General features: G+C 42.0%; 1 protein-coding gene across 6 annotated transcripts in view; it reads right to left on the bottom strand.

Moving 5' to 3' along the window:
* The window catches only part of LOC126282160 (AF4/FMR2 family member lilli-like), an 896,885-nt gene that overhangs the window by 376,229 nt on the left and 498,050 nt on the right, over positions 1-22,606 (bottom strand). For 2 of the 6 annotated variants that reach the window (XM_049981680.1, XM_049981678.1), the window contains exon 1: positions 12,917-13,580. The exons of 3 other annotated variants lie outside the window; for them this stretch is intronic. In XM_049981680.1, coding sequence (XP_049837637.1) covers positions 12,917-12,975 — 59 coding nt within the window. In that variant the 5' untranslated portion in view covers positions 12,976-13,580. Of the gene's footprint in view, positions 1-12,916; positions 13,582-22,606 lie in introns of those variants that run through there. One more of the 6 variants, XM_049981676.1, reaches the window with a different exon arrangement.

Here is a 22,606-nt window from a genome sequence, read left to right on the forward strand (position 1 = left end):
ACGTGAAATCCGTTTAAATTTGACATTTTCTATTCCATAATATAGTTTGAACTTTCATGAACATTTTGGTATACAGGGTGTTATAAAAAGGTATGGCCAAACTTGCAGGAAACATTCCTCACATACAAAGGAAGAAAATACCTTATGTGGACATGTGTCCGGAAACGCTTACTTTCCATGTAAGAGCTCATTTTATTACTTCTATTCAAATCACATTAATCATGGAATGGAAACACAACAACAGAACGTACCAGCGTGACTTCAAACACTTCGTTACAGAAAATGTTCAAAATGTCCGTTAGCGAGGATACATGCATCCATCCTCCGTCGCATGGAATCTCTGATGCGCTGATGCAGCCCTGGAGAATGTCTTTCATCGAATATCAACCGGTGAAAAGCCATGTCATGCGTTGTGTCCACCTCCAAACACTTTGTGTTAATATAGGCAAGCTGAATTTTCTGGCACCCTGCATGAATTTACACAAACATTCTCTTCCTTTGGCAGTAATGGAGGCAATCTGTTCAGAGAGATTTGGCAAATCATGAGTTACTAAGAACTGTTTACATGGGAAGACCCAGAATGTGAATGTGAATGAGTCCTTCAATAATGTTGTGTGGTGCCGTGTGCCTAAAGATGTATCTGTTGGCCTTATGACTTCAGTTAGCACTGTGTGATGCTGTAATAACTTTTAAGGGAACTGGATAAGCTCCGTGTACGTGAAGCAGAGTTAGCTGCTCAACAAATGACAAAAGAAGCAAGAAACAATAGGGGGTGGCAAACATTGAGCTGTTGTGACACTGAAGAAGACATACACTATGGGCCACGGCAGTTCTAGTGCAGAAAAGACGCACAAATTTAAGTACGTATAAGATTTTATTTAGTTGATATGTCATTGCCAGGAGATCCTATGGATAGTCTGGCTGCCTATAATCACTGTTGCTCAATTAGCACCACCAAGGAGGCACGTGTAGGGTATTTTTAGGTTAAAATCTCTGAACTACATTTTTCAATAAATTACCCGTTTTCTAAAAAAGTACTGATGGGGGAGAAACGAAATTTTCACAGCATGCCACATGTGAGAATCAACACAAACGGAAATAGAATAATTCAAATATCCCGAATTGTTTTTATGTTCATTTATTTACAAAATTCTGTCAAAAATAGTGTGTTCGGAGAAAAAGATAACATGCCCCACAATACAATTTTAGTAATAATTCTAGTTCAATGTATCTCGAAACGTGCATTCAATAATTTTGGAGAATTGTTAGGTTTGTGTCTTAAAAAGTTTCCACGACAAATAGGTTACAAAATTCGATAACTTAACATTGGCGGCATACAACATACAATGTTCCCGTAACTATCAAGCGTCTTTTCTAGCGTACTACTACTACTACTACTACTACTTTCGCGTATGTAATTTCTCTCACCCCCATGTGCCTCATTAACTGCACACGCGAAAAAAGAATATCTCAATACCAAACCACGTCAACCGTCAACATCGTCCATTCTCTTCGCGTTTCTTCTCTGCTTTTTACTGTTTACTCGTTGAAAAAGGCTCACAAATTCAGTCCTCACGTTACTGGCAGAGGACTTGGGAACTCCCGCTCCATCCAATGACAGCTGAGCAATATGGAAGTCTCTTAATGCATTACATTGGCAGGCCTAAAAGCAAAAGCGAGACCGTGTAAGAAATTCATTTCAGTGCGACAATCCTGTGCGTCAATGGGATGTACAGCTTATGTCCTGCAAAGCACACTCCTCCGATTCATGGAAAATTTAACTTCGTCATTCCATTCAATTGTGCAGCTCTGGCCTTTTTCTTGTGATCAAATATATTACATATGTAAACTAAGATGTTTTGGTGGGTGCGCCGCAATTGACACTTATCGAAACTGACCCGGCTTTCGTATCTGGCAGTGGAATGCCAAGCAGTATCGTGGTTAGGTGATGTAAGTTCAACTGTAGGGCCACCAATAACAGGTTAGGCGAAACCGAGAAAGAAAATAGCGTTTTAATTTAGTTTCAATGCTTTCGCTTTACTCTTGTAGCAGACTATTTTTAATAAAAACGTCTATCTTCAGATTTTGCATTCATTTTCTCCAGTCACATGTTTTTACCCACATTTCGTGACTGAAAAATTGTTTCAATTAACTGACGTGTAGAAAGAGAAGTTGCTTGCTCTTCTACGGCCATTTAACAGTAAGAAAATGGTATCCATCCCTTTCGGAAGAGACTTGAGAAAATGGAATGCGGAAATATCAACGACCCGCAAACCGTAGAACGTCGTGCGCTTCATTATGGCATGGAATCTCACTGACTCGGTCACGCGAACTCCGATCATTCCTTTCATATGTTTTAGCAATGAGCCTGATGAAAATTTGTAATGAGCTGGCAAATATAAAGGAACAACAAAAGCACTGGATTCTTTTGCTGCGTACATTCTTACAATGATACAGAAACTTTGCCACAAACCATTTAAACTACAGCGTTCGTGTCTTGCTTCTTATCTCTTTATAATTCTGAAACATAGCAGCTAACCATTCTTGTGAGGAGACAATAAAAGGGAAAAAGCCAGGGAGGTGCGAATGATTCTCTTTGTCACCCTCAACGATTTTTGTCCTCCACGCTTCCCTGCCATACTCAATTGGTGATCCCTTTATGTCTCACAGCCTGTGTCCTATAGGCCTCAACTCTTAGAACTGCCGTCTCGTTTCTGTAGACGTTGTAAATAGCCTTCTACTCCCTGTATTTTATCCCTGATACCTTCAGGATTTCAAAGGGAGTATTCCAGTAAACACTGTCTGAAGTTTCTCTGTAGGTTTGCCTTTTCTTAACCTATTGCCTAGAGAGTTCTTTACATTTCTCCACAGTCAAACTGACCTTCCCCGAGGTCGGCTTCTACCAGTTGTCCCACTCTTCTGTAAACGATTCCTTAGTATTTTGCAACCCTGACTGATGCTTCGTCAATATTCGCACCTGTCATCACTTGCGTTCTTTGTAACTGGAATTAACTACATTCCTCCTGCCATCGGATGGTGTTTCGCCCGTCTCCTACATTTTGCACATCATATGGAAAGTTTGTCACCGAACGCTATGAGAAGTTCTGATGGAATGTTGTCTACCTCAAGGGCCTTGTTCCGACTACGCCTTTCAGCGATGTATCAAATTGAACTCGCAGTACCGTATCTCCTACCTGATCTTCACCTACGTCTTCTTCTCTTTCTACGACACTGCCTTTACCTTCATCTGCCTCGTATAGACCCCCTACACACTACTCCTACCGTACTCTTCTTTGCTTATCACTGGTTTTCCGTCTGAGTTCTTGATACTTACACAGTTGCTTCTCTTGTTTCCAAAGGCAGTCTTAATTTTCCTGTAGGCGATATCTGTATTTCCCCTAGTGAAATATGCTTTTATATTCTTACAGTTGTCCTCTAACCATTCATGCTTAGCCCTTTTACACATTCTGTCAATCTCATTTTCAAGACTGTATCCCCTTTCGCCTGCTTCATACGTTGCAGTTTTACATTTCCTTCTTTCATCAAATTAAGTATATCCAGTGATATCCAAGAATTTGTACTAGACTTCATCTTTTTTTACAAATTTGATCCTCTGCTGCCTTCACTATTTCGTCTCTGAAAGCCACTCGTTCATCTTACTGAACTACTTTACCCCGTTATGGTCATATATTGCCTAATTCTCCCTCTTAAACTCTCAACAACCTCTACTTCTATGAACAAATTCAGGTCCCGCATCCTTCGCCTCCTAACTTTTTGCGATTTCTTCAGTTTTAATCTACCGTTCATAACGAATAAATTGTGATCAGAGTCCACATCTGCCGCTAGAAATGCCTTCCAATTCAAAATCTGGTTCTGAAATCTGTCTTACCATTATATAATCAATTTGAAACTTTTCGGTGTCTCCAGGTCTCTTCCACGTATATAATTTTGTTTCATGATTCTTGAACCAAGTGTCAGCGATGATTAAATTATGCTCTGTGCACATTTCTACCACGCGGCTTCCTCATTCATTCCTTTCCCCAATCCATCTTCACCTACTATTTTTCCTTCTCTTCCTTTTCCTACTACATAATTCTCTCCCCCCCCCCCCTCCAAAAAAATCACATATTTTCGTCTGTTAACTATATGAATAATTTCTTTTACCTCATCATATTTTGTTCGATCTCTTCGTCATCTGCAGTACTAGTTGGCATATGAACTTGCGCGATTGTGATCTATTTTGGCTTCCTGTCTTTCTTGGCTGCCTTAATGCGGTCAACTAAGCAGTTTATAGTAGCTTAACCGCATTCCTGCTTTCTTATTCATTATTAGACCCGCTCCAGCATTATGTCTATTGGATTTTGTATTTATAACCCTGCATTCACGTAATCGGAAGTGACCCGCCAGGTTAGCCGAGAGCGCTAATGCGGGTAGGCGCGCCGGCCCCGGATCGAATCCGCCCGCCGGATTACAGATGAGGGCCGGTCAGCCTGGATGTGGTTTCTAGGCGCTTTTCTACATCCCCCTAGGTGAATGCCGGGCTTTCACATTAACGTGCCAAATCCACTTTAACCAAGCCAACCCCGCGGAAAATGCGGGACGACGGCGCAAGCGATAGAATTCACCTAATCAGAAGTCCTGTTCCTCCTGTCACCGAGCTTCACTAATCCCCACTATAACTTCAACCTTTTCATTTCCCTTTCTAAATTTTCTAACCTACGTGCCCCATTAAGGAATCTAACATTCCACGCTCCGGTCTGTAGACCGCCAGTTTTTCCTGATGACATCTTCCTGAATAGTCCCCGCCTGAGATCCGAATGGGAAACTACTTTGCCCAAGAGGATGCGATCATCTTTTAATCATACAAAAGAGCTGGATTCCCTCGGGAAAAATTACGGCTGTACTTTCAGCCGTTCGTAGTACCAGCACAGTATGGCCGTTTTGTTTGATGTTACACGGCCAGATCAGTCTATCACACAGACTGTTCCCTCTGAGATACTGAAAAGGCTGCTGCCGTTCTTCAGGAATCACACGTTTGTCTGACCTCTCAAACTACCACGTAAAAATGTCTCGCGCAGGTACACCCCAAACGTATTACAATAATCAAGAGGAGGTGTTAAGTAAGAAATATATCTAAATACTGGCAACTTAACATGACAGGGGCTTCGCCAATATATTGCTGTCATCGACTTCCTTTCAATTCAACCCCACAGAGCATGATACCGACACGTTTGCGTAGATGAACAATAGCCACGTGTAGACAAACCACAGAATCTAGTAGTACACCAAACGAATGCAGGTATTGCAATATTTACGTCCTGTGTGCTATGACTTACATTTGAAGCTTCAGCAACCTAGCATTTAATCATCTTTGGTACGAAAACTAGTTACAAAAATGCGAACTTTCTTACGCTAATACAAGACAAAGCTAGAACAGCAACAACAAAAATTACCTCACGAAAAAGAAATAAATTCTGCTATAAAGTATCAATTGACTTCGATGTTTCACTGAGGCTGTCTTATATGAATATGATTTTTATTTGGCACTATCGGCAAATTTCCAACACACTGTCATTATGTAAAATCGGTCCAACAAAGCACAGGTCTCACAATGACCATTTAGTAACGAACTAACTAAGTTTACCGTTAGGGAGTGATCCTATGAACTATGGTACCCCAAAGAACAGGTGAATCGTTTGCATTCCGTTTACATTTATGCGCATCGTATGTGACTGAGTTAGCTATAAAAAAATCCTTAGAATATAGATCTTCATGACAATGATACACACGACGAAAACGATTCTTTTAAGACGGGTATTTGCACAATGCATTGTGACAAAGACTGATCCCAACGAGCTGGAATGATGCACTAAGGAGGCATTATGACCCATTATCGTCTGAAACTAATGCAGCCGTCGTGAAATCGCCATGGAGATACATAGGGGCACAGATACGTAGATGTAGTAGCAGCAGCAGTATTTTCGCGAAATAACTTTACCACTGTTGTCAGCCTGTTAACGTTTGCCTATTCATACCTATAAGGAATGACAATATTTTCAACCTGAAGGCTAGTTTGACTAAGCTATGTTTTATTAAGCATTGTCCTATTGGATGGAGGAAACCTTAGGTTTCCACCTATCTCTGAACTGATGCACTGTGTTACATAGGTGCCCGCATCTCGTGGTCGTGCGGTAGCGTTCTCGCTTCCCACGCCCGCGTTCGATTCCCGGCGGGGTCAGGGATTTTCTCTGCCTCGTGATGGCTGGCTGTTGTGTGATGTCCTTAGGATAGTTAGGTTTAAGTAGTTCTAAGTTCTAGGGGACTGATGACCATAGATGTTAAGTCCCATAGTGTTCAGAGCCATTTGAACCATTTTTTTTTTGTTACATAGGTACTCAGTTCTACGTTTCACAAAACCATTTATAATGGACAGAATCAAATCAGTTCTAAGTGTACACCAAAGCGATAACAAAGAAAGAAATACCTTGGGCCGGTCGAGGATTGCAAAAACCTATCTGTAGTCTGACAGTAAGGCAATTTACCTTCCGTTATATAACGTTAATTCTCGGCAGGAACTTATATCGCTTTAAGATTCAAAACTGAAGACTTAAGCATAAAAGTGGTCTTTACTGTTTTGTCGTCCCCATATTCCACGCCCAGCACGTTAGGAACCTCAATTTTAGGTTTCACTGACGGGGATCTCATATCAATTTTTTTCATGAGTCACACTAGTTTCTCTGTTCGGACAATATCATAGAAACGACAGTCGTACTAACGTGCTGTCAGAACTGAGTCTACTAGCATTTTTTAAAAAATAATTTTGACGCCTTGTTCGACTTCGAAGTTTTCGACTACGAGAGACAAGAAGTATGGTCATCAAGTTCAAATCTTCCCACTTTCAGTGTGGTCTTTAAGCATGGTTAGAATTCCTAGCGTGTGTCAGCCTTACGAATCTTTTTACCTACTCACTGGTTGCGGCACTGCAGCAGTGTTAACTACAAAGAACAACGTGAGATATCGAGATGACAAGTTTCTGCCTTTTAAAGGTGTATGCACTGCGGCGAACTTCGTGACAAGTTGCCTAACCGGGCATGGTTACTGGGGAGAAAAAAAGAGTTAAGTTTAAACAGAGTCGGTCAGTGGAGCGAGCTCGGTTAGCGTTATTGCTAGCACACTTCCCGCCAAAGCATAGAACAGAGTTTTGTTCATCGTTCTTTACTGCTCTCTCTCTCTCTCTCTCTCTCTCTCTCTCTCTCTCTCTCTGCATTTCTTATCAGCTGCAGGATTAGAAACACATTCCGACCGATCCCGAGTTTACTCGTGTTTCAAGCGCCATCCGTTACGGACCGAACTCAGAACACTGTCTGTTTACAACAGTACTCAATGAATCGGACTTGCTTGCCTGCATGTACTTTTTGCTTATTTAGCATTCTGACTATTATTTTAAACAGTTACTTCTACATCAGTACTTCGCAAGCTACCTAATGGTGTGTGGCGCAGGGGAATTTTGGTCCCACTAGTTTAACCGCCCTATATCACTCGCAATGGCGTGTGGGAAGGGAGGCTTTCGGTAAGCCTTTGTATTAGTTCTATTTTTTAAATCTTTGTCATTTTGTGAGATGTGTGTGATAGGCAGTAATATGTTGACTGACTCTTCCCTGTGGTAACGTTCCAAAATTTATACACAATGTTCTACAATCTAAAGAACAACCGCCTTATAAGCCATTTTCTTCGTGGATGAGTTACGCTTCCTTCATATTCCTCCTATGAATCTCAGTCACATATTTTACGGTATACAGCGTTTCCATAAATTTGTCACTAATAGTTCAGTTTACATTAGCTGATTGAGTTTGCGACGTACGCGCAATACACTACATTTCAGCGTCAACTGCCAGAGCCTGCCCCATTCATCAATCCTCTAGAGGTCGTTCTGCCAATCGATACTAGCTTCTGGCGTTGCTGCTTTCTTACAGACAACCATATGACTTGCGAACAGTCATAAGGAGCTTCCGGTGCTTTCCGCTATACCATTCACATGCATTACAAATAATAACGGTCCTATCACGTTCCTTGGTGTGATTCCGGAATTAGCTTTACATCTGCCGATTGTGTTCCGTTAAGACCGACGTGTTTAGTTCAATTTGCAACGAAGTCTTGACCCCAGTCGCAAATCTGGTCCGATATTAGGTAAGCTAATTTTTTCACTACGCAGCAATGCTGGACAGATGGGGAACACGGCGTCGAGATGAGCGCCGTGTTCTACAGCGCAATGGATCTCATGGTGGAACTGCGCGTCTTTGAGTTCCTCCTGCTCAGAGAGAGCGATGATTACTCTCATACGTTCCTTGCGAGAACGAAGATCCGTAGGCAGTTCATTGGAAGACGGAAAACACGGTGGTCTGGCGGTTGTAATGACACAAACATCGTTGTTGTGCAGAAAAATAGTTCAAGACAGAAACAATGTTAATGATGACCATGTAAGATACCATACAGACTGCTTCACAAGCCTTGTCGGTAGTCTTGAACGGATGCCTTCGATACAGTATAATTTTTATCCCCCTAATTACTTTACTATTTAACAAATGAACAAAACATAATCGGTATTGGATGGTGCTAAACAGTTCTGGACTGCCTGCACGTGATCCTAAAAGTGTTCGTGATGATCCAACCAGTATCTGCGATATCGGTAGACTAGTTAGAAGATTTAAGTCTCAGTAAGTCATTTCTGAAAGTATTTGTATGGAGTGTAGCCTTGTATGGAAGTGAAACATGGACGATAAATAGTTTGGACAAGAAGAGAATAGAAGCTTTCGAAATGTGGTGCTACAGAAGAATGCTGAAGGCTAGATGGGTAGATCACATAACTAATGCGGAGGTATTGAATAAGATTGGGGAGAAGAGAAGTTTGTGGCACAACTTGACCAGAAGAAGGGATCGGTTGGTAGGACATGTTCTGAGGCACAAAGGGATCACCAATTTAGTACTGAAGGGCAGCGTGGAGGGTAAAAATCATAGAGTGACACCAAGAGATGAATACACTAAGCTGATTCAGAAGGATGTAGGTTGCAGTAGGTACTGGGAGATGAAGCTTGCACAGGAGTGGAGAGCTGCATCAAACCAGTCCCAGGACTGAAGACCACAACAACAGTTAGAAGTTAAATGTCAATCGACAAGGTGGATCATACCCATGCGTGCCTACCAAAATGATCGGCGGCTCAGTAGTTACGAAACTTTGATAGTTCAGTTTTTTGCTCGAAGTTCGATCATGTTGTAGGAACGAAGGAACTTCACTGCTCAGATAGGTCTACAAAAGACTTTCCCAGATCGGGGGATGTAGGATGAGGGTGGACCGTTCTGCATCGTACCACTCATCTTCACACTGCTCAGTTCCGCCCAAGACGAAGGTGTTTTTCCCTGACTGGCTTTTGGTAACTGGCGGCTTTTCTTCCTTTAATGTCCTGATCAGGATCACTCTTATTACACCTCATATCCTCGATGGAAAACGCGTTTCAACGCAGAGTACCCTGGAAGTTTATTCAGGACAGACTGTTACAGAGCAGCAAGTGAAAGGTAAGTTATCAAGACCTCGTTGCTGAAAATGAATATTAGTTTCATTTTTCAACGATCATTTGCACGATGAATCATATTATTGTGGAACCAACCATTTTACATTCACATCGCAAATTTTGAAACATGACTACATGCTGAAGATTCTTTTTTTCTTTTTCCCCTACGTAACAGGAGTTGCCAAGATGAATCTTTTCAGTTTGTTTTCATATTTCACTTTGCTGTCTGACATTTTATATCACTGGGAAAGTCATCAAAAATTTTAGTTGCAGCAATGTGCACATCTGTTCTGAATGTAGATTACAGGATGTCATTTCTTGTGTTGTAATTATGTACATAATTGTTGTTTTTGAATTGCAGTGAATTATTTACAACGAACTTCGCGAGGGAATAAATATATTGTGAAGAAGCAGTCAGAATGACAAACTCCTCACACGAATGTCTACAAGATTATGGTGTATGAGCACCACATTCTTACGTTACTGAGAAATGAAGATTTTTTTAAAACTGGAATCTCTCTCATATGTTCTTTGGACTATGTAAACGATTGCGTTCAATACCCCATAAAACGGGTAGAAATGTATGGTTAAATTTAATTGTCGTCCGTGTCACAATGTTGAGGAACCGCCTCTCCGCTGGGAGGCGCACATGCGTGGCGCTAGTCGCGTCGTTTTCCGGCAGGTGGGAGAGTCTTCCGCCCCTCCCAGTGCCATCCCCTCCCCCCCTGCCCTCCCTCCAACTACAATGGCCACCGCAGCCGTCAAGCTAGCCAAGAGCAACCAGCTGCGCCTCCGACCACAGCCACGCTCTGTCTGCTCGCCGACTATAAAATTACAATGGCGGCTCCTTCACAGCCGCACTGGCTCTCGGAACACTGGATTAACGAATTTTAAGTCTTTCGCATCATTTTCGTGCAAACTTGCGATCACTGAATCCACAAAGTACCGAATCATCCGTAAGTTACGAGAAAACAGTATCTGCCAAGCCTGTGAGAAATCCATTGTACACTGACGAGAAAAATCACGAACATGTACCTTCCCGCCCAGATGCAAGGTTGTGGACGTCATGCTACGTTATCAGTGAAAGAATCCTGGCACACCCCTAAAAAATTTGGTCATGCCCACTCAGGTATCTACTTACAGAGGTGGGGTATTTGAAAAGCGATAGAAGCAGTTTCGGGAGTGGTGAATCTTGAGTAACCATCGCCGGAAACTTTCAGTTTACTAGATCCGCTTAACCGTTACTTGCACTCTTGCAAATTATTAGAATTATTAACATACGAGTCAAATCATGATCTTAGTGTGATTGTTTAAAGTTATTTCATCTTTCACACATGCAATAAAAGCTGCGGTACCACTCTTAACAGTAATATCAACAAGTAAAACTTACACCAATGGAAGCACTTTTAAGTGAAATTTGGATTTACGCAGAACATTGTTAAATACATTGTGTTAACCTGGAGAAGTTTTTAGTACAAATTATTAAAATGTTCGTACCACAGCTAACTTTCCGCTGCCAAAACGGCGATTGCAATCTCTATTATAGAAGTCTGCGAAGTGAACAGATATGCGAAAATCATTTTACTTTTGCCTGCACGGTATGGCAACTGCAATATTTCTTTTCCCTGCTTGGTAATAAGAGTAGGGGTTAATGGTGTGAGTACAATAAATCGTAGAAACGATTCATTTCGATGAGCAATATTCACAGAAAAATGCATATACAAAAATGTCAGATCAAGAAACCGATAATGCTGGGCAACAGTGTTACACCTGCTTTCACACACTGTTATATTTAACAGAAACCCCACGAATAGTGTATTTTTCTAAGTGGAACATGGCGCAATAGCTTAGAAACACGCAGTTTTCGAACTATTTTGATGACTAAAATTAAACTAAGAAATTACAGAGACTAACGTACTTAAATGTCTGACAAAGCCGGAAGCGACAGACATACTGCAAAGTTGCAATTCAAATCCTGTTAACCACTGAATCATATCTTACTGACGTGACAAATAACTGATAGAAATCAGGTAATTTCATACGGTATCTATTGTAAATACTATTGACAATAACCGTAAAATATTCCGGGACAATTCACGTCCCAGAGTCTAGTTGTACCGAATTACGGTAAATAATGGTTTTAGTGCAAGACGAACTGTCACTAAATAATAAGGTATTATTTGCAGAAGCGAAGGATCCCGCTACAAGTTTTGAACACGAATCTATTTGGGTCAGAGCTCATTTCAATAATAACAAAGCATCATCGCAATAACAAATCGCTAATCTTTCGTGAATGTGTGTCATGAATGTATTACACAGAAAATGTTTAATAAGTTAACAAGCATCGACTTATCAAAATTTAAATTATGCAACTTCGATTCTAATATCATGAGCTTATTTCATTCCCTGTGAAACCTAAGCAGATGACGAAACTGTTTACAGTGAAATGCCAAGATAGCCGCATGCTAGATTAATAAATTACTTTCTATTAACAACCACAGTCAAGTTAAAAAACTAAGAGTGCAACACCTTGAAGCCTTTATCTATGTACAGTCCAGGGCATATAAACACAAGAACTAATGTGTGAAAAATAATTACATCATGCTTAACTGACAAAGTACACGTTGCAACACACGTTTTGCAACACCGGCATGTCGCCTACGCACGCAGGGAAACAACAATGGCGCCCTTTCAAAAGAATCATTTAGTAGTGATCGAAGTGAACAAAATTTGCAGAATAACTGGCGTATTATTATTCAGTGTCAAGGATCCCTGTTGGCAACAGAACAGCTGCATGACATACCAAACGTGAGTCACCGCTGCTATTGCGAAACGCAAGTTACAGGAACCGTTATTTTCCAGGCAGACCAATTCTTTCATGGCGAGTCTGGGAAAAACTGTCAGCTAGATGCTATGTATTGCTGATACGAAACCTTTCTGCGAATACGACAAACCTTGGCCTCGTTAGTGCCGGGGAATAAGCAAGCAGACTTATTGCAGGGATTGCAAATGCTGCCCAAGTCGTGCTTTGAACTCTCCCATGCGACGCCGTTACGTCACAGTGGACGTCACGAAAGACCTATTGCAACTTGAAATAAAGCGGTTCAATCAGTCTTCACCAACATTAACAACTGATTCACTCAATATTGTTTTGTTTCCGGTACTTTCAACGCTATCTTACATCGTCAGTTCAGTTGTAAACGACACAGTCATTTCACGAAACGCACAAAAGTTTCTACTTTTTAATACGACTAGTTTGAAATCCCCATACGAATATGAATATTAATTGTAATGGGACAGCAGGTAATATTAACTACGGCGTACTGTAAGTAATTTAAATAAAGACTCACCGTGATCTCTTCATTGGATTCCAAGAGCTTCGACTTTCGTAAACTGAAGTGTCCAGCATGTTTCCATATGTCTCGTCATTACCGAGCGCCAGTGTATATACACAGGAACACACTAGTGTTGAAAGGAACTCTAAATAACACTATCACTGATAAATAAACTGTCTTTTCACGCTATTTTAAGCACCAAATGTAACAACGGGCAACACTTCCGTTCACCTCATAATTTTCTTTCCTCTTCATCCACCGAAGAGGAGCTGCCAAGATGTATTTTGTACGGTCAAAATTAAAATGGAACACCTTTCAAACGCACACATATCTAACTTTTAGAAATCACTCCTACATTTTCGTATATCTGCTTGAAAAAACTGTACCTCAGAACACATGCGAAACTTTCTGCACGAAGATAATCATCATTATGCATTAGCCTTTCTCTGCATACAAGACAAAACACAGCAATTAAAACTTTGTCACACGCAAAACCGCACGTCCATAGCACTATACGTTTAAGTATGGTTCCATACTGCGGTCGTTCACACACGGGTTGAAAGATATCTTCAGACATGCGCATTACTCAGCATTCCCGCTCTCGATAGCCTCCATTTTCTGTCACTTAGAATCCGGCTGTAACTCCGCGGAAGCCATATTGAGATTGCCCAGGCAGTGCGGTGGGCAGCGACGAGAGCATGGAGGGGGAACTCAACTGACTGTCGCCTCCGGAGGGTACAGCAAGCGCCGCCCTGGCGGGCGAGTCACGAACTATCTGGCAAAACATCAGTTCCTCGTCCACCCAAACACTCGTAAGTGCCGGTTTCATTCCCGGAATTATGGCTAATTATGTTCAACTAATCAGTGCCGCTGATTACAATTACGCTCAGCTGCAATTAACATTTCACTGCCCGTTTCAGAATAGCGAATTGTTAAATTAATGTACAAAATAGCTCATATCTTTGGAAATATCAGAAGGCGCTGATTAACCATTACTACCCAATCGCCGCTTCCGCTACAATCCAGAATAGTTGTGTATAAACAGAAGGAAGAAAAGTCTTTACCGCCTCTTGTCCTATTCTAGCGCCGTTAACAATCGCCATCAGAGAATAATTATTTGAAAATTAATTGGACAATAACGTTACCAAATGTGCCGTCTCAGAATTCGCCGTAATGTTCGTAACTCTTCACATCCTTACTACATGTGTAAAGCTTGTGCGAAATTATTCTTGTACAAGTAGTTTAATTTCAGTTAACGGAAACTGATATTCATTTCTTTTTGAACATTTCTAGCCGGAGAGAAGTTCAATAATAGGCTAGGAACAAAAGCACACGTAATCAGCATGGCTTCAGAAAACATCGCTCTTGTGCAACGCAGCTAGCTCTTTATTCGCACGAAGTAATGGCCGCTATCGACAGGGGATCTCAAGTTGATTCCGTATTTCTAGATTTCCGGAAAGCTTTTGACACCGTTCCTCACAAGCGACTTCTAATCAAGCTGCGGAGCTATGGGGTATCGTCTCAGTTGTGCGACTGGATTCGTGATTTCCTGTCAGGAAGGTCGCAGTTCGTAGTAATAGACGGCAAATCATCGAGTAAAACTGAAGTGATATCAGGTGTTCCCCAGGGAAGCGTCCTGGGACCTCTACTGTTCCTGATCTATATAAATGACCTGGGTGACAATCTGAGCAGTTCTCTTAGGTTGTTCGCAGATGATGCTGTAATTTACCGTCTAGTAAGGTCATCCGAAGACCAGTATCAGCTGCAAAGCGATTTAGAAAAGATTGCTGTATGGTGTGTCAGGTGGCAGTTGACGCTAAATAACGAAAAGTGTGAGATGATCCACATGAGTTCCAAAAGAAATCCGTTGGAATTCGATTACTCGATAAATAGTACAATTCTCAAGGCTGTCAATTCAACTAAGTACCTGGGTGTTAAAATTACGCACAACTTCAGTTGGAAGGACCACATAGATAATATTGTCGGGAAGGCGAGCCAAAGGTTGCGTTTCATTGGCAGGACACTTAGAAGATGCAACAAGTCCACTAAAGAGACAGCTTACACTACACTCGTTCGTCCTCTGTTAGAATATTGCTGCGCGGTGTGGGATCCTTACCAGGTGGGATTGACGGAGGACATCGAGAGGGTGCAAAGAAGGGCAGCTCGTTTTGTATTATCGCGTTATAGGGGAGAGAGTGTGGCAGATATGATACACGAGTTGGGATGGAAGTCATTACAGCATAGACGTTTTTCGTCGCGGCGAGACCTTTTTACGAAATTTCAGTCACCAACTTTCTCTTCCGAATGCGAAAATATTTTGTTGAGCCCAACCTACATAGGTAGGAATGATCATCAAAATAAAATAAGAGAAATCAGAGCTCGAACAGAAAGGTTTAGGTGTTCGTTTTTCCCGCTCGCTGTTCGGGAGTGGAATAGTAGAGAGATAGTATGATTGTGGTTCGATGAACCCTCTGCCAAGCACTTAAATGTGAATTGCAGAGTAGTGATGTAGATGTAGATGTAGATAAAAATGTTTTATATAAAACCTGGAATGTAGCTAAAAGCATTTCACGAGGCAACATGAAGTTAAAGTCTCTAAACCGATTGGCACGGCCAAAACCTTTCCCTAGCCATTCAGTACACGCATGGTTCTCCAGGAATTTAGAAATGTAAATGTATGGGGAAGATGTCTAATTCATATCAGATTATTTTTATGCATATTTTTGATAGTAAGGAGCTTACGGCTTTGTTGGCGTAAATTTTCGTTATTGTTGGCTTGAGAAGATACGCGACAACATATCGAAAAAAAATAAGTCCAGCACACACTTAAAGGAGAGGGTGATGACGTTGCAACGCGCCAACCCCCTCCCGCGCGCCTATTAAGCCACACCCCCAGCACCACGGTTGCGGCCGTGCAACAGAACACTATCGCGCCGTGCGTGACGTCAGGGCCTTCCCACTAGTACGTAACGTCACGCCGACGTCACGGCGCGGCGGCGCGAGGCGCTGTTGCCGCTCCGGCGCGTGCAGTACTTGTTGCTCGCACTGGGTGCGCGCGCGAGCCGCTCGGCGCGGCGGCGCTGCCTCCTTCCGCAAGATAGGACGACGGCGACGGCCGTCGCTAGGCAGCTAGCCTGCTGCGCCACGGTGGCTGACCCCCAGCTAGCGCAGTCCTGCCTGACACACTTTCGGCGCGTGCCGACAACCAAGGCCCTTGCTCCCGTTCCATCTCCTCCCGAGCTCCCATAGACAGGATGGTATCATACTGCGCTGCTTACCACTTTAGAGTGAGCAACTCAAGTCAGTTTCCACTCCATTACAGCCGGCGAACTGTGCTTATTTCCTAACGCAAGCCCTAATAAACCTCCGACGATTTTATGTATGTGATAGATATTCTAAGCCCGAACATGAGGTATCTTGAACAGATCAACCTCCTCCAGGTCAACCAGCATGGATTCCGAAAATATCTCTCATGTGGAATTCAATTCTCGCTTCTCTCGCATGACATACTGAAAGTTTTGGATCAACACAGGCAGATGCTTTATTTCATTTAAAAAAATGGTTCAAATGGCTCTGAGCACTATGGGACTTAATATCTGTGGTCATCAGTCCCCTATAACTTAGGACTACTTAAACCTAAGGACATCACACAAATCCATGCCCGAGGCAGGATTCGAACCTGCGAACGTAGCGGTCACGCGGTTCCGGACTGAAGCGCCTACAACCGCTATTTCATTTCCAAAAAGCATTTGACTCAGTACCGTACCTACGTTTATTGCGAAAAGTTCTGTCATACGGGGTATCTAATGAAACTTGTGACTAGATTGAGGATTTTTTGGCAGGAAGGACGCAGCATGTTGTCTTGGATGGAGAGGCGTCGGCAAGTGTAGAAGTAATGTAGGGTGTGTCCCACGGAAGCGCAATGCTGTTCATGTTGCTTATTAGTGACCTTGCGGACAATATTAATAATGTCAGACTTTTTGCAGATGTTGCACTTAATATAATTAACTACTGTCTGAATGAAGCTGCATAAATATTTCCGTCAGATCTTGACAAGATTTCAAAGAGGTACAACGACTGGCAGCTTGGTATAATGTTCAGAAATATAGAATTGTGCACTTCACAAAATGAAAAAAGTAGTGGTCCGTGACTATAATATCGATGACTCTCAGATGATATCTACCAACTCATACAAATGCCTAGGTGCAACACTTTTTAAGAATATGGAATGGAATGATCACATACTTTGTTTTGTGTAAAGCAGGTGATATCTTCAGATTACTGTGTAGAATACTGATGTAGAGCAACCCATCTAAAAAGGAGGTCGCTTACAGTTCATTCGTGCGACCCATTCTAGAATATTGCTCAAACGTGTGGGGCCCATACCAAATAGGACTAATGGAGGATACTGAAAGTATACAGAGAAGGGCAGCACGAATGGTCACAGATTTGTTTAACCCATGACAGAGTTACAGTGATGCTGAAGAAACTGAACTGGCTGAATTCTTGAGGATAGAGATAAACTTTCCCGAGAAAGTCTGCTGAAAAGTTTTAAGAACCGGCATTAAATGAAAACACTAGAATTATACTATAACCCTACATAACGCCCACATAGGGATCGTGAGGACAAGATTAGGTTAATTGCAGCATCACGGAGACATTCAAACAATAATTCTTCCTGCGCTCCATACGTGAATGCAACGGGAAAAACCACTAATAACTGGTACAGTGGGACGTACCCTCTGCTATGCACTTTGTGTTGGTTTGTTGAATATGGGTGAAGATGTATATTTTGGAGCAATATGCGTGGCTATGGAAAGACAGATGCAGTCCACAGTAAAATTATGGAGACATTTGGAGGAAAGTCCCTGTATCAGTATTAAGAGCTCAGATGGCAAGCCTGTGCTTAGCAAGGAAGCCAAGGTTGAAAAGTGACACGAAGGTAACATAGAGGGTCTGTTAAAGAGGAATAATTGTAGACGGAAAAAAGGAGGTTCTGGTACATCAAGAGGAAACGGGAGATACGATACTGTGAGAGGAAACGGCAGAGCACAAACACCCTATTCGAAACAAACCGCTAGAGCTGAAGACGTTAGGTCGTATGAACAAAAATTTCGGAGAAAATTCTTAGGTTTATTCAATACAGAGAGTCGAAGAATATATTTCAGCTTAGAATGTCTCAGCGTGAGTAAAAGGGTGTGGGGAAGTTGATCAAAACAAAGAACATTCTCCGATTTCATATGAACACAACTAGAAAAGTTTGTTCTATTTTTGAAGTGACCTCTGCTGCATACTTCGAACTGAGTTAAGTTCTGTTGAGGTTAAATTGTACCCAGTTGTTTTAGTTAAAATTGCAGAGTTTAAGTTGCTTGGAAGCCAATAAAGATGTACGTAGCCCGAAGAAATATTGGGTTTAATAACAAAAACATTACTTGCCTGGTGAACTCACTTTCCGAAAATCATGAGAGAATAGGGAGCGACCTGTCAAGCGAAGCGAAAATGGAAACATTTTTGGGCTATGTAGCAGACCCAGGTTTCTAGACTGGTGTACGATATTACTTAACAGACAAGCGTATCAGTGATATTTTCCGATGTTCATCATGATGTTTACTAACAACACAAATCTTTTATTTTTTGTCAGACAAGCGTATCAGTGATATTTTCCGATGTTCATCATGATGTTTACTAACAACACAAATCTTTTATTTTTTATATCAGAAATAAGTAGGCTCATCATAAAAATTAGTATCTGGTTTCTTACAAACCTAGCGATCCGTTTGTTTGGAAGGAACCGCACAGGCGACCGCTAACGTACTTTACGTACATTACGTGGGGTATTTAACTCAAATTATCTCGTGTATATTGCGGGTGCTCACCAAGGCAAGGCAAGGCAAGGCGAGGCTAGGCTAGGCTAGACTAGACTACAGTAAGCACATTTTAATGATGTAGGATGTGGCAGTTACACAGAGATGATTTAGATAAGGTATCTGTACGGCGTGAAAAATGGAAATTCACTCTAAACAATGGGAAGTCTTCCACATGAGTACTAAACAAATACGCTAAACATCAGCGACACGATAAATAATCTAAAGAGTGTACATTCAACTAAATACAGGGTTACAATTACAACTAACTTGAATTGTAACAATCATGCAGATAATGCTGCGGGTAAAGCGAACCAAAGACTGCGATTTATTGGCAGAACACTTAGAAAGCGTATCAGGTCTACCAAAGAGCCAGCTCACACAACGCTTGTCCGCCCTGTTCTGGAGTACTGCCGTGCGGTGTCGAGTCCGAGAAGTGCAGCTCCTTTTGTGTTATGGTGAAATAGGTAATGACGTTCTATGAATACGATACGCGAATGGGGTGTCCATCATCAAAACATAGGCGTATTTCATTGCGGCAGGATCTTCTCACGATATTTCGATCACCTACTTTCTACTCAGAGTGTGAGAATACTCTGTTGGCGCCAACCTACATGAGGAGGAATGATTATCACGATAAAATAGGAGAAATTAGAGCTCCCACAGAAAGATTTACATGCTCGTTTTTCCCGCACACCGTTCGAGAGTGGTGCGGTACAGAAATAGCTTGAAATTAACACTATCAGACACTTAATTGTGAACTGCACGGTAATCTTGTTGATACAGATGAGGTGAACGGACCTGCATAAGAGACACTAGCATGGAGAGTTGCATCGTATCAGTATTGTACTAAAGAATACGATGACGATGACGATGACGACGACGACGACGACGAAAGTAAATTGGTCTTGTGTATAACTGAGGTCTGCCTAAAGAATTACTGATTAATTTAAGTAATCTTCTATTCTCTTTCCTGGGTAAAGGGGCAGGAGACGTCCACGGGACATACTAATTACGTACACTATTTCTTCTCAGTGTTCGCTTTCACGAAATATGAAGCTCTTGTACGAGTGTCTGGTCCTTTGGCTTCGAACAGCATCTCTCTCCTTCTCTAAGTCATATCAATGTTGCAAAATCAAAAGGAAGGAATCTTGCAGAGTCATATTATTTTCTCAAGATGTTAAGCTGTGTGCGTAGGATTACTTCGGAGAAAAGGGGGGGGGGGGCAGAGAGAGAGAGAGAGAGAGAGAGAGAGAGAGAGAGAGAATTATGACAACGACAACAGCAACAACAACAATGGTCGACAAACTCTTGCAGTAGAAAGTATCTTACATTACATTCGAAACTGCCGCGTACTGTTTAGGGTAATAGAGTTCCTGATTAGAGCACGGAGGCGGGGCTTCTAACTTAAGACGAATGAAGAAAATCACCCCAATGTCAACAAAATTATAAAATTATAGAAAAAAATCGAAGTTCTGTTCCAAACCATTACCTCATTCCAATTTTTTTTGTTTTGTTTTGTTGTTTCCAGAAGAATAAAGGACAACACCATCAAGTTCAACTGAAAAACATTGGTAACATGTCCGTCACTCAAAAACTTCCTTTTTTTAAAAAAAATAATTACCGGAATGCTTCTTTACTTTACATGTGGCAAGGGCCTTATCGACCATACGCCTGCTCTATGAGCCTCTCCCACTTGCGCCTGTCCAATGCGCTTTTTGTCCAGTTGCTGTTGCTGTTCATCCTAGTTGTATCCCCCGAATGTTATCCCGCCATCTGATTCTGGGTCTCCCTCTTCCTCTGATTCCATCTATTGTTCAGGTGAATGCCACTCTAGGTAGTCTATTCTCTGTCATTCTTGCTTTATGGCCTGCCCAATTCAACGTTCTCCTCTTGAGCACTTCGACGATGTTACGGTGTTTGTAAAGCCCTGCTCTTACCATAAATAAAGCAAATGGCGGTATATATTCTGAAAGGCTCAACTGCTGAAATGTGCCGCCAGGAAAGACCAGACACAAGCTTTCTGGATACCGTTCTTCTCTCTCCCAGAAAAAGCATCCGCGAAACACAAAAGAGATTAAACACCGAAGTAAAGATACTCGTACATCAGAAACTTGTCAGAGCCAAGAAGTGGAGTTGAACGGATCATATGACCAGGTGGTACATTACAGCTCAACGAGGGCAACGACGGGCTAAAACCCGACTGACAAAAAGCGAAGCACTCTCGTGGACTATGGAGTCAAATTTTCGGAAACAACCTGGAGGAAACTGACCTAAGGACAAGATTTTTTAAAAAAATAATATTAATTTTGTTTCTTGCGTGTCCTCAGACACAATTTTCGAATTGACAATATGGTTCCACAACAGGCTGATTTTGTAACTTTTGCGACCTTATGTTTCGGCTGTAAAACATTTTGAAACATCTGATATAAATATAGTTCTGTGAATACATATGGTTGTGCAAAATACTTCCGTCAAAAGCGAAAGCAGTCACATCGAGAAATCACGATCATTCAGACGTTTGACGCTGTATTTGACTTGCTCCACTTCAAGTGTTAGAAAATGGGCTAGTAGCCGAAACTAACCCAAAAGGTTACAAAATGTATCCAGTTGTTGGGCAACATTCTGTGTAATCCCGCACCGTTGGTCGGGGACAACTACAAGCTGGACTAGAGAATTGCCGTTCTACGCGTAGGTTGCCGGGAAGTCCCGTTCTCCGTTCTTCCGATGTGGAAACGCACAGCGTCATGGGGAGAGACAGGGTGTGACTTCAGGCCACGGCTGGTACTGAGGGGGGGGGGGGGGGGGGGGGGGAGAGGGAGGGAAATCTGACAGCACGTCGGTACGTCATGGACATCCTGCTTCCGCAACTCCTACTTCTCTTGCGACGGTATGGCGGTGACATTTTTAGTTCACAAATTACAAGGATTTGAATGATGGCATGATGCTGAGGTACTTCCTTGACCAGTCAGATCCCTATATCTGCTCCTAATAGCCAATTTGTGGAACGACCTCGCACGACAACTCCGCACCGATGCCATTGCCCAGGATATCGAGAACCAGTTACAACGGTTGTGCATCAATTTTCCTTATGAGAGGATGCAACGGCCTTCCCAATCGAATCAGTGAATGCATCCAAGCCAGAAGACGTGAAACAACATCCTGATAAGTAAGCACATACTACAAATGTTTTTTGTAAATTAACCTCTATTTTGTAATCTCTGAAATATCACATACCCTTTCGACCTGTGAAGCTTCGCTTCCTTTCCTCCGTATTTCCTAGATGCTTCCCTTTCTTGTCAGGTAGTGTGTTATAATAAAAAGCACATAATGGGAAATTGTAGCGCGATCTTTTACCAGGTTCAGAAACAGCAATGCAGACATTTGATAGCGTTACCTAAAAGTTACTCAAGTTATCAAAAGATCGACAAAACAAATTAACATGACATGGAGGTAACGTAGGTAGGGTACAGTTCATAGTCATGTGGACAGAGATGTCATTAGAAATCAATTCCTGGCCTAGCTCGAAATAACATTAACGAAGAAAGCAGTCGAGGTCTGTTGAAAGAACGTTTCCGGAAGTGGCTAATGGTCTGTAAACTGTAAGTCTGCTCATCCAGACGGTAATCTGTGCTACGCGAATTATCGTGGTAGCTCAATCGTTGGATGATTGTGTGTTACCCAATAATCCAGATGAAAAACGCTGAACAAAAAATGTTCAGGTTGCCATACCAAACGGCACGGATTCCGAGAATATAGATAGTGTTAAACCCTATTCGCACTTTTCTCACAGGAGACCCTGAAATCCATATATCAAGACTATCGGGTATATGCAGTATTT

The sequence above is a fragment of the Schistocerca gregaria genome, chromosome 7, assembly GCF_023897955.1.
Source record: "Schistocerca gregaria isolate iqSchGreg1 chromosome 7, iqSchGreg1.2, whole genome shotgun sequence".
NCBI classification, from domain to species: domain Eukaryota; kingdom Metazoa; phylum Arthropoda; class Insecta; order Orthoptera; family Acrididae; genus Schistocerca; species Schistocerca gregaria.